The sequence below is a fragment of the Elaeis guineensis genome, chromosome 11, assembly GCF_000442705.2.
Source record: "Elaeis guineensis isolate ETL-2024a chromosome 11, EG11, whole genome shotgun sequence".
NCBI lineage: Eukaryota > Viridiplantae > Streptophyta > Magnoliopsida > Arecales > Arecaceae > Elaeis > Elaeis guineensis.
The window spans coordinates 111,487,350-111,500,801 of record NC_026003.2 but is presented as its reverse complement, the minus strand read 5'-3'; the positions used below and the strand labels follow the sequence as shown (position 1 = coordinate 111,500,801).

General features: G+C 36.3%; 1 protein-coding gene across 1 annotated transcript; it reads right to left on the bottom strand.

Moving 5' to 3' along the window:
- Positions 1-9,678: 9,678 nt before the first annotated feature.
- On the bottom strand, positions 9,679-12,227 carry LOC140852606 (phospholipase D beta 1-like). The gene is made up of 4 exons (XM_073246065.1): positions 12,198-12,227; positions 11,820-11,993; positions 10,908-11,105; positions 9,679-10,256 (listed from the first exon to the last, which is right to left on the bottom strand). Exons 1-4 carry the CDS (start codon positions 12,210-12,212, stop codon positions 9,963-9,965), a joined length of 681 nt encoding a protein of 226 aa, XP_073102166.1. The 5' UTR covers positions 12,213-12,227; the 3' UTR covers positions 9,679-9,962.
- Between the last annotated feature and the right edge of the window lie 1,225 nt (positions 12,228-13,452).

Genomic DNA, 13,452 nt, shown 5'->3' with positions numbered 1-13,452 from the left:
TGGTGCCAGTGCCTACAACTTATGACCTTTCACTTTTCTGTTTTAATGAATAATTAAGGAAAACTACTTCTTCTAAATTTTTGCCACGATGATTTTATTGCTCAATAACTAGGCTATTGATGTAAGATTTGCTCCTGGATAAGCTCTGCCAATTATAAAAATAGAAACCTCAACATCATTATCAATTAGATGCCCTCATTCTAGTCTCTTACATATTCTCAAATTTACAGTATAGGTTCTCTTATTAATATCTTTGTCCTTATGGACCTACAATGATGTTACCAAATGGAATCATAAATTCAAATTATCGATTTTTGAGCAATCAAACTATTAATTGGTGAGGAATGGGATTTGGTGATTTTTTTTTCATTGTTGACAAGAAGTTTGCATATTCTATATTTTTATTCTACCTAAATTTAGTTGAGACATAACATCTTATGTAATACTAAAGATATAACATTTTAATTGATACTAATTATTGAAATTAAAAAAAAATTCATAAAATTCATATGGTCAATTTGACAACCAAAAGAGGTAAACTGTTGCTGCATTATTGATATTTCACATTATAAAAATCTGAATCAAATTATTGTTTGTCCAACTATGTATCTTTTGAGTAATTTTTTTTCTCATCAAATGATCCATGCCAGATGAAAACTATGCTTCTTCTTAAATGATATCATTTTAAAGAATTTATTAAAAAACTGTGCACTTTATTAGGCTATGAGTGGGTGCTTTGTCATAGACAAGTTATGAGAATCACGAGTGCCACAGTAATGGGCATAATCAGGAGTGAGATACGGGTGGTATGTAACTCAACTTGGAAAAGCTCTATCACAGAAGAACAGGACTTTCTTCTCAATATCATGGAGTGTATTACATGTAGTGTTGCATGGACATGGATACGAGAATTGAATTTGGACACATATCCATGTATCTAACTCAGCAAGAAGCAAAAAGAGAGATACGGGAATATGCAGGATAACATATAAATCTAATTAAATTATATATTTACCTTTTACACATTATATGTTTAAACTTTTAAAAAAATATTGTTCAAAAGGATATTACTTGTTAAGATCTTTCAGTGTACATGTTTCTCATTCTAACTTCCAAATTAATTAAGGATGTTAGCAAAATAATATTTTGCAGAAAGTTGTTTCAAAATTTACATCCTTACCAAATCTTGGAAAGAACAACCACACAAAACTCATTGTTGGAAGAGTTTAACTCACTCATTGCTGGAAGGGTTCAATTCTTTTTCAATCTTTAAAAGTGGCTACTAAAAAACTTCTTAAGCATCCATTTTTCCGATATGTATGCTACTTGGATACGTATCTGGCATGGATTTTGGAGTTGAACATGAATGTCCAGTAGCACTAATTATATTTCAAAAGATGAAGTGCAAATGAATGGGAAGATGCACACCATATGTGATGAATAGTTCATCTTTTGGACTATTAGGGCCGTAATGCAGTTTTAAACAAGACTGTCTCTTTCTTTTGATGATTATTTAATTATGTGTACATTATAATATGACCCAAAAGGGCTAATATAATGGATCTCATTAGAATGTGAGTCTAGGTATTTGTTGCCATTCAGAACTTTTAAGTTGCTTCAAAATGGTTATTATTCCGACTATGCTAAAAGTTCTCTTTGGGTTGATTAAGAAGACCAAGAGTATATCAGTGTTTCACAATTATGGATCATATCGATGCTAAAATTTCAATGTGATGGGTGACTATTTCAGTTGCTGAATGATTGAAGAAGGATGATTTTGTCTCCCTTCTAGAATGATTTGACAAGAAACATGCTAGTTAAAGGTCATAACCTCTAACTGAGGAATTACATCACTAACATGTATTTTAACTCTTCAAACCTATCCTTAACATCTACTGACTTGCCGTATCTCATTTATATGTGCTTGATATAGATCTGTTTAAATTCATCATTTTTCAAAATAGGATTCCAAATTAAACTAGATTCAATTGAATTTGTGAATTAAGATGCCTTTTCTTTCTTTTTTTTTTTTTATATTGAGAGAAGTCGGAAAAACATGTGAGCGGAATAGATCTCAATGCTCGCTTTACAGACTTAAATTTGAAGTTTCATGGGGACTGGTTGTCAAGCTTCCAATGCTGTTCAGCTCTTTTAGCACAATAAATCTACAGCTTCTAGACCAGATGTCTGTAGAAGTTGTGGTAATATTGTAAAGCCTTTCAATAGGATGCTATGAGAGCAGTTTGCCTCCTACCTCTATGAGCCATCTATGTCAATTATAAATTTTTGATTGATATATCACTCATATGTATGCAATTTCTCAGTTATACTATTAGTTATGGCTGGGAACTATCAGCCACTTTGAGTGTGATTACAAAATTGTCACTGACATGTTACCATTGAATAGTCAATCATGTTATTGTGTACTGTATGATGATTATAATTAAGATGGATATATCTTTTCCCTTTCTCTTTTGAGTCGGTCTTGTATTTGTGGACATTGGATACGATATATAATTTCTTTTTTTTTTAATTTCTTTTTTTTCATTGGCTATTAACCAAGTCCATATTATAATATGTTGGATGTAAAAATATATGCAAAGGACATGGCATTGTCACTTGTGACAGAAATTCTGTTGTGTAAGCTACCGATTGGTCCTTGTCTTTGATTGTATGTTCCATATTTTTAATCACAATTCTTGACACAACTCTCCAAATATTTCTGGCTTGTTCGTTTTAGAAGTTGTCGTCATAGTTTCAGGCATTGTCTGCTGTTTGACATGGGTCCAAATGGTTAAAATGGGATTCTGATGAATGATCACATGTTTATAATGTGCATCACATATCGAAAATAGTGAATTGTTACTGCTTAAAACAGCTTGCTGCAGTTTTTTTTTTCTTTTTTTGCCTGGGAAGCTTAACCGGTTGTACCATAGGATTTGATCATTAAATGCTTATGCTGTATTTCTAGCACACTCTAGTAGCGTTGGTTGGTGCAGGGGATGTTTTAAAATTAGTTTTAAGAAAAATTCTAAATTTTCTTGTCTGTCAATTCAATGAAGTGTTTGTTTGATTTTAAGGAAATCTACAGAAAAGGGGAGGATAAGTTTTCCAGAGATGCAGTAGTAAGTTTTCCAAATTCTCAATATTCTGTTGAAAGAAACAAATGGAAATTTAGTTTTCTGAGGAAAACAAGTGGTCCATGCAATTCTCCTTGTAACCGAACATTATCTGAGGGTTTCTTTTATTATTCATTTTTTTAATTTTCATCAGATTCCTTAGCATATTAGACATGATGTATGTGCAGATATGCTCTTACATAATTTTGTTTACAACATTATTAGTTTAAGGCACAGAAATGGGAACATACTTCTTCACGTAATATCCAAGATAATGTAAAACCAGCTAAACAACGTCGAATCTATTTTTTATGTTTTGTCCAACAGGTCTGGTCCTGCTGGTTTACTCTAATATTGCTTCTGTTAGAACTATAAACATACGTGGAATGGACCTCATCAGTCTTTTCATCAGCTCTGACATTTCTCCTGTTTACACAGTCTTATTCTCACCAGAATTCCACAATATAAACAGGTCTACTTATTTGATAGTCTAGAATTAAGTGCAATTTAATGCAGAGAATTCAACTTAGATTTTCGTTCGAATTCCTCACCAGAGACTTCCCAGTAGCAATGATGTTTTGAGAAAATAGTCTGATTACAAATAAAACTTTTATTAATGGATTTGTTCAGTAGAACACTTCTAAGCTCATCTTGATGCCCTTGGTGGATCCAGCTACCTGTTCATTCATCACTAACCCTCCATTAATGTACATGGATATCTGTCTTACATAATTCTGCATCTACTTGATTTGTACCGTAGTACTTTCTTCAAATGCTTTATGTACAGTTTACACTTTTTATGTTATTGAAGAGCAACGGCTGCTTGATGCCATTTAAGGATTCTAAGTGGTTGGAGATGGTTGGGTTATGCCTAGTTGGTGGTACTTGCCTGCACCTGCGATGGGTATGTTGTGAAAACATGAGAGCTATTACTTATGATTGGACCTCAGATGTTGCTGATATTGAATTGCAAATTTTGGTGAAAAAAGACGGTATTGCTTTTGCTCAGCATCCATTCACCTAATGGGGTAACTCAGATTGATCCTCTTTACAGGCACAGAAGGCCAGTCCATGGAGATGCCTGTACACTGAGAATGTTTCTTTGGCTTCATTGAGTCAAAGTAGATGAGTATCTTTCATCACTTTGACAGGTGAATGAAGTCCTGCAATGCCACTTTGGGCTCATTTAGTTTGCAGGAAGGATTTTTTTCCTTAGAATGTTAGTCCTAAGAAGTTGATTCTTAGAAATATGATGCATGGGAAAGTAGTTTTGGCATGGTTGGTGGATTATAGAAAAATAGCTTATTCTAGAATAGCTCATGGTTGGTTTAGCATCCACTTTTTTGAGAAAAGTGTGCAAAATATGTATTATAGCCTTAATACAAGGAAAAACTTTATCCTATTCTATAAACTAGTATTGTTTGAAAATTATGATGGTTAAGGGTATTTTTTATCATAGATCGTGGTAGAAGGGGGTTTGAGGCGTTGTGATGGAGAGAATGTTCATTACTGCCATAGATCTTTTGATAGCTTAAAGATTACTTTAAGAAAAAATGAGCTTCTAATTTCCATCCCATAGGAATTCCAAAAATCCATCCTACATGGGTTTTTCTTTTTCCTGAAATATGGGAATTGTTTTCCCTTGGAAACATCTTTTCTAATTTCTGTTCTTTGAAAACTCAAACCAAATAAAAGGGATTTTTTCCGCTTTCTATGGACCACACTTTTCCCTCTCCACTTTTTGCCAACCAAACGAGTCCTTTATGACCAGCTATTGCTGTTGGTGGACTGTAATTGGATAATGTATCAATGATAGGTGGCTATTAGTCATCTATTGGTACAAATATATATCAAGAATCAGTGATTGAAGTCCCGACGGGATAGGGGCCGACTCGACCACCCTGCCCCATTCCTTTGGGATTTCAGCACTAGGGATGGGTGTGGGGTCCTGAAATGCATTTTCGATCTTTGGTCTGACCGGTCCATCTTCATCTCGATTGGATCGGGTGCCAGTATGGCCGTCCCGATCATGCCCTAACTTCTTTTCGAATGACGATGGTGATTCGAAGTTCGAATGCCCATTCATTGCCCGGAGGGGGGGGGAGAATGAAGGAAAGGGGAGTATTGACCTTGTCTGCAGTGTCAGTATCATCGCCCGAGGAAGTACGGCGTTGGTCCTTCGATTCCGATTTTTTGAGAGCAGAGTATGCTGGCGGGAGGATAGCTCGGAAAGGAGAAGGGAGGAGAGTGGAGGGAGGCCATTGGATTTTTCGATGTGGATTGCCGGAGCCAATCGGGGCTCGGGAGGAAGGGAGGAGAGACCATGGGGGAAGGAAAGAGGGTTTGGGGCCTTCGGGAGGGAAATTATTTCATGCACCAGGTCAAATACACGTAGGGCAAATCCCGAAGCATATGCACGATGGATAGCATGCAATCAGGAATTGGTGAAATACAAGCGACAGTGTGGCGTGTTATCCACCATGGGATTTGACGCGGTCCAATTACACCTGGTGCACGCGCCAAGTCCAAGTGAACTAGGGCAAATTGCAAAGCATATGCACGTTCGATAGCGCGCAATCAGGAATTGATGAAATACAACGGGTAGCATGGTGTGTTATCCACCATGGGATTTGACACGATCCAATTGCACCTGGTGCATGCAATCATGATACATATTTCTCTCTTGGGTTATACGATGCGATCCATTCGATCTTGTCCATGATCGCATCTATACAATATAGCTGTCAAAATATGGAGTCTGTGATTTCTCCCAAGAATCGCACTCACAGGTCCCACACAGCTGCTCCGATTGATGCTCGTGACTCTGCTTGACCTATTTATGTATAGTTAGATGCTGCTTAGGCCAGGATTCTTATTCTATATATTCTTGTAAATCGAAAAAATTATATTCAGCCGTACCTTATCTTAGAAGTTCAAAATATTTAAACAATAAATAGATCAATAAAATTTCAAGATAAACTCAAAAAAATTATATATATATATATATATATATATATATATATATATATATATATGGCATTCCAAGCATGTACTGGGATGGCCACCGAGATGGGGTGGGATGCGGGGTGTTCCGTTCCAAATGAAAATTGGAACACCCCCATTCCATGGGATTTAAAACCCTGTCTAGAACTCATACTATATGGTAAGAACACTAGACTTCCTTCAGACCTTCAATGAATTCAGATGCAATGCATTTGGCCATGATTAGTATATCTCTACATGGTTAAATATTGTGTTGGCCTTGATGAATAAAAACATCAATTGTTGATGGATCTAATGCATTATCGATGATGTCAACTTACATCACTTCTCTGGATGTTGATTCTTGCCTTGGTTTGAGTCACTTTTTTCCAGTTGATTGGCCATTTTATTCCAGTCTGTGTTTTGATGATCATTTGATCTCAAGTCCGTGGCCTCTCTTTTTGTGAAAGACAAGAAATAACTATATAGGATCAATGCCAACCATATATCAGGGACGATTTGTTAAATGGAACTTACTATATGGGTGCTATCTTTTTCGAAGGCAGTTAATTTGGAGGACAGAAGTCGATTGACCCCATGTTTTCATTCGATGATGTATCCTTGTTATAGGATTATTATCTTTTTTTGTTTTAAAATTTGCTTGCATATTGATTGTCATCATTGTATCGAACAATTATGGTCAAGAGTTGAGTTCTTTAGGTGGGGAAACAGAAATTGTATCAGTTAATATTGGTCGATGCATGGGTGTAGGTGGATGTATGGATGGAAAATGGAAAGAACTGTATGGTGGGGGCAAATTTTATCTTACTAGCATCAGCTCTCTCCTATATGCATGCCTGCTGCTAAGACTGGTCATACAATCAGATTTGGGCTAGCAAACAAAGTTCAATTGATCTGTTGTGAAATCTGTATCTTTGACCATGTCTTGGTAAATGTCAAAATTACTGACTTAAAATCTCAGGAGAAAAATTTGCTGGATGGTCGGACAATGGAGCAATTATTTTTTTAAACTTATGAAAACAGTTTTTTTGCCCCCTCTATCCACATATCACTTTATTTGAATCAGGAAGAAGGAGCACTATTAGTATTAACCTTGGTAGCTTTACTACAGAGGGTTTGGATTGTTTCATTCAGTTATGCGGTTCTAGTTGAAGAAAGATTTGTCCAGATAGCTCTGCACTATATTATGCAGCCAAAACTAATGAATTTTCCTTAAAATATTGTGTTCGAAGGTCAAGCATTTATTTATCAGCATGCCTGGTAACTTTCAGAGAGTTGAATTTGTATGCATTATCCCTATTCTTTATATTACCGGGTTAATTCATCAAATATATCAGAAAGGATTGCAACGATGTAGCATCAGGCCGGTTTTTGTAGGTTAAATTCTACTATTTTCTGCTGTTTCTATACTTCTCGGCTGGCTTACAACTATACAGTACCATGTGTTCTCTGCTGTTACTACTCATATCATCATGGCTCACATGGACTTCTGTTATATAATTACAAAGGAAATCTGATGATATGTGCATTTACTGCTCCTCTGCTCCAGCAGAACACACTTCGTTCAACCATCTAAGGGTCGTACATTGCAGTTAGTTACACCTCTTTTGTGGAGTCTAATTTTACTTCTCTTTATGTCAAACGGTTAAAACTTTACACCTTTCCTCTCTTTTATTTTGTTGTACTTTTGTTTGTGCCACGGAATAACTGTTTCGTCCTTTGTGTATCTCTTTTTGCTTGGTCTGTGTTTTGTCCATATATTGTGCAGGTCACTGTTGTAATTAAACTTTTCACTGCTTCAATGAAGGTCTACTTTTTCTACCAAAAAAAAAAAAAGTTTTGATATTCTGTTGCTTCAGGGATCGAGTCAGTCTTTGGGGGCCGATCACAACGCAAGCTCAAGTCCTAATGGTCAATAATTTTCCGTGGTTCTAAATGGCGCGTTCGCCTCTTACATGAGTATAATGGCAGGATAAGTTGGGGATAAATACCCTTACCCTGTAACCTGTTACTAAACTGGGCCAAGTGGTTTTCGATCGTCCTCAGTGGTCAATACCAAAGTCCTCAGTAGTCACATATTCGGTTCTGATCCAGGATGTCAGGTCCAGAATATCCTACATTCAAATTAAGAGAGACTTTACTCTTACTAGACTGAATTAGATATAAAACGTGCTTCAGGCCAAAGTAGACAAACCAGCTCCTTACCAGCGAAACTAATTTATGCACCAAATAGCAAAAGCAACATCTAAGACATTACATTTCTGGTAATTGTCTAAGCTTCATCCGGCATGCACTTTTGCCCCATGAATGTGAAGGATAGCCATTCCCTCCACCAGAGCAGCCTGTAGTGCGGAACCATCACCATAAATTTTCCAAACAAACTCAGAATAAAAGGTAGTTAAAGCTCAATTTGCATGATCATTAAAGTTATCCAATTAGTTTATGATTTTTTTTTTATAAAAGAAAAAACTAGGAGTGAAAAAAAAATGAGTCTAATCTATTTCGTGATCTAGTTTCTATGGTTACTCCTTAATCGTTTTATTATTTTTATTGTTAAAAGAAAAGTGGAACTTGGCTTAATTTACTTAATTAAAATTAAAAGCAAAACAATACAAGAATGGCTCAAGGGGTTGAGCAAGGTGTTTAGTTCGTAACCGAAATTGGAATAGAAATGAAAATCGAAATAGCTTGGAATTGAAATCGGAATGGCCAAATCCTCCGAAGCGTTTGATTCTTGACCGGAATCGAAATGGGAATCGTAATCAGAATTGGAATAAAAATTTTAATCCATAGAAGAGAGTAGGAATTGAGTTCTATATAAATTGAGCCATTCCCATTCTACTCTGAAATTGGACTCCTCCGAACCAAACGGTTGGAATGAGAGTCATCCATTCCGATTCTGATTTCAGATCCCACTTCTCCCAACCAAACACCTGCTCAGTAAATATCATCCAACTTAAATTGATCCAAACAGCTTTAGTTATTCATTAATCTTTGGGTCTCGACAGATATTAATGATCATGATGGGAATCGAGCATCTGTTCCTCTTTTTAAGACCAAAAAAGTGAAAATGTAAGAACAAACGAACAAGTAAAATAGATTGAATGATCACGAAAACTGGTTTATTGATCACGGTCATGAGAGATAAGATCGTCCAAACATGAAGTCACTAATCAGGCACTTTGGGTTCAGCAAGTTTAGTTGCTAATTCGTAATCTAAGTCAATTAAGTAGTCAGTTTAGATTCAGAATTCAGACACTGACTTGCATGTAGGATGCTCTTGTGGAGCTAGGAGAAACATTAATCTTTAAGAAAACTGCTTTACAACTGACCCACCAATTAAACCACTTATTAGGCCCAAATTGGTTCCTCCCATTTCCCCGATGTTCATTTTCCATTCGGACTCCGTGAACAATTGCTTTAGGCATGCTACCGTCCAACAAAGTAAATGATAACATCAGAAGCGCTGATTAGTTGATGTCACTATAGTACTGCTCATTGTGTGAAAATATAGAAGAGTATGTGAGAACGCAGAAAAATAAAAAGGAGACGAAGATAAATATCAAATGACTGATAACTCATTTCTGGGGTGATAAAATATATAGTGTTTTATACACAAGAAGTCTGTACACGTATTTACATTACAAATGCCTCATCAATATAACAGATGCTAATTCTCAACAAAAAAAGAAAACAAGAATCCTAAAAAATTATTTAAGTGAAAATTCAACTTTTTCAATATGGTCTTCTGTTGTATACGTATCCTATATCAATGGCGGAGGCCCACTTAGTTTAGTATAAGAATGTCCAAAGAAGTCTATATGGATCACTTGCGATCTCTTAGATTGTAAGATTTTCTTGAATGGCAATAAAAGATCCACAAATATTTCCACCCATGTCTGGGAATGTCTCGCATCCAGGAAGAGGCTTCACCTTGCCTTTTCTGTCGACGCTCACAGGGTACTTTAGGAGGTGGCCCCTCATTTCAGTAATCTCATCAGCCACATACTGTTTCCAGTTCTGCTCTCCCATGTCCCGGACTCGTTTCATGCATTCAAGGCTCTCTGGACGAGTGAAGCATTCCTCAAGTGTTCCAGTGTGTTCAGCCCACAGCGACATCCTATAGCCATAGATCTACATGTTTGGTCACTAGTCAGATACCATTTCTTGAGCAGTTAAATAGACATTGCAGAGAATATTCCAATAGAAGAGTCTATCATCATAGACATAAAATGATCATTGCAATTGAAAGATCCGCAGAGTAATATGAGCTGTCATTTCTACTTGTGAAGAGCAAGATAGTAAGCCAGATTCAGCCACAATAAAATGAAAAAAGATGGTACTAAATGTCAATGAGCTGCTGTTAATTTGATGAGGAATAAAGCAGAAACAAAATCCAAAAGATAACTGTAGGATAAGAAGAATATAGAATAGTATAGCACTGGAAATGCATTAGACCAGAAAGAATTGCTAGGCCTGGAGTGTAACTTGATGGAAGAAAAGAACCAATAGATGTCTCTAGATGGAGACTAATATAAGTCCAATGAACAGGCAGTGGTGAAAAACCCAAGATCCACAACTAGGCAAAGCTCATATAAAATTAAGGCTCAGATGCAACAGATCCCTGAAGTAGATATCATGCACTGTTACAGATGGGAGCTACGCCTAATGTAGATGAATCTTTAAAGCAACATTACCAGGATATCTACAAGAAGGTGCTGCACTTATACACAGCATATGGAGATGTGTCAAATATTTGACCAAGATTAAGATTGCTGCTCTTACCTGACCATGAGGTCCAGAGAGCTTTCTTGCCCATGTATGCTGGGGCTGGTATGCACCCATTGCAATCTCAGTGTCTCTAGTACCCTCCATTGACCTTTGATTGATGTTTGCCGAACCCAGTATCACGTATTCATCATCCACTATCATCCCTTTCGAATGCACATATATCATGAAACGCCGATTCTTCTTGGCAAGCACCTAGAAAATCAGAACGATATTGTTAAGACCAAACACCAAGCAAATACTCTCCCTCACACACATACACATGTATGCATTCACACCAAAAATTTTCAGCATGGCCTCAGCCATGATGCATTGCCACATCAGCAGCATTACACGTCCAACATCCTGAGCTCACATAAACTAAGACAGTTTGCAGACTTTAGATTTTGTTTTTCATTAGCTATAAATAGATTTAACTTCTCGATGCAGCTTGTCATATACATACATACATACATACATACATACATACGTACGTAAATATATATACATGTATACATATGTACGTACGTACATACGTACGTATGTATATATGTATGTACGTATGTACGCATGTAGAAAGTGGATCGGATGATCAAAAAAATTGGATCAAAATAACTTTTTGAAAAAGAGGTACTAATTGGTTGGACTAGGTTGATAAATAGACCATGCTTATGAAAAATTATCTTCAAACTTCTGCAGTAGACTGTAAAATTTTGAACTTGAATGTTGCAAGCAAGGTAGTTAAAGCTGAATACAAATCCAACCATAGAAACAGATAAGCATCAGCATCCTCTCTTATGCCAAAACGGTTATCAAAAGGTTGTCATGCTATGGTAACATGACTGCAGCATATCAACAATAGAAAATTATGAAAACCAGCAGAAATATGAGAGACAAAAGTGAATATTCCTTAAAAATAAGGGGTCTTACTTGAGGAGTGTTTGCTGACTTTAGACCTCCATCTGAAAAATGATTTGGGTCTGACACTTCATGATTACCAAGGCAAAAGAAGTTCAAATAGTCTTGTGGCTCATATGTGTCCTCCAGGCCCACTTCTTTCAAGGCCCCATAAATTGTCTCATACATCATCTGCATTGTTTTATTCTGCAGTGCCCAACGAAAACCATAACAACTTTACTACACACACAGCAATTTTAATGATAATGCAGACAATTATAGCAGATTCAATGTAATGATCAGAATAAAAGGGAAAGTGCATATGTGGCAAAAGGAATATCTCAAAATGATGCACATGGTTTAGGTGTTTCTTAGATGCTTCCAACAGAACAAATTCCAATGGAGGCATACAAAGCACTTGTACATCCTGGTTCCATTGATAACCTATGAAGAATGCCATCAACCTATGAAACATACATGTGTAAGGTATCAAAGCAAGGAAAGAATATCTAACACCACAAAAAACAATTCAAAAGAACAAATCTAAATGCCTTGCACAGCAATGAAACTATCCTTTGTATGTCATTGAGGATGTACTTTTGCTTAACAAGTTTTTCTCTACCTCAATCTCAGAATCATTATTCCAGCCGTACCCAAATACTAACATTAAGACTGAATAAGTAAATGGAGTATTTAAGCACTTAAAACCATAATTTCAGTTTTCTTTTCTAATGGGGACATATTCATTATTTTTTTTCATATATTAAAAACTTATTTCCACAATTCAGGTGCTAGGCCAACCCACAGAAAATTGACACTTCCAAGAATTCAGTACATACAAGTTGATTGTTTAGCATGAAAAGATGCATGCAATTTGACAATAGGTATTAGTATATGCAATTACATGGATGTTTTGTTAGTACTCATATAAACATTCAGTGAGAGTTATAGTTTCTCGATACAAGTCAATGTTTGATATTTATGCCTTCTAGAAGACAATCATATTTGGTACTGGTGCAGGAGTTAACCAATCGGAGAGAAAAAAGATTTTCTCCAACCCACTCAACTCGAATCCCACAAAGAAGAAGAGGGAGAATTTTTTCCGAAAGGAGGGCTCAAGTCCTTTTTTTTTCTCTTTTATTTTTCTTTACAGATTGAAGGATAATCTCCCGGTCAAAGTCTTACCTGAAAAGGAAAGTTTCAGTTTAACCTCCCCATTTTGAGGCTAAAACGATGAAAGTTTGGCCCGATTTAGCCCCTTTAGGGACTGGCCCAAAGTTGTAAATCTTGAAAAGATGCCTAATTTAAAAAAAATATCATCTCAATCAAGCATCGTATGACCAAATTATCACCTCCTGAAGTTTAGCACGCGATTCGACTTCTTGATGTGGCAGATCTTGCTCCTGAATTGATTCTATCTAGCTCTAACTTCTTGTGGCTAACATGATCGATATCGAGTCATCGTAGTGACGAAAGTGATCCACAGCGAGTTTGATGATCCTTCTGAATATCCATCGTGGTCAAAGTAATCCACATCGAGTTTGATCATCTACCCGAATTAGAGCTCCTCTTGTTTAGGGAATTTAGCCCCTGCTAAATCAGAATTAAGATGGGGATCTTGATTTCTAAACATAGGAGACAACTTCGCTATAGAAGTTGCTAGTGC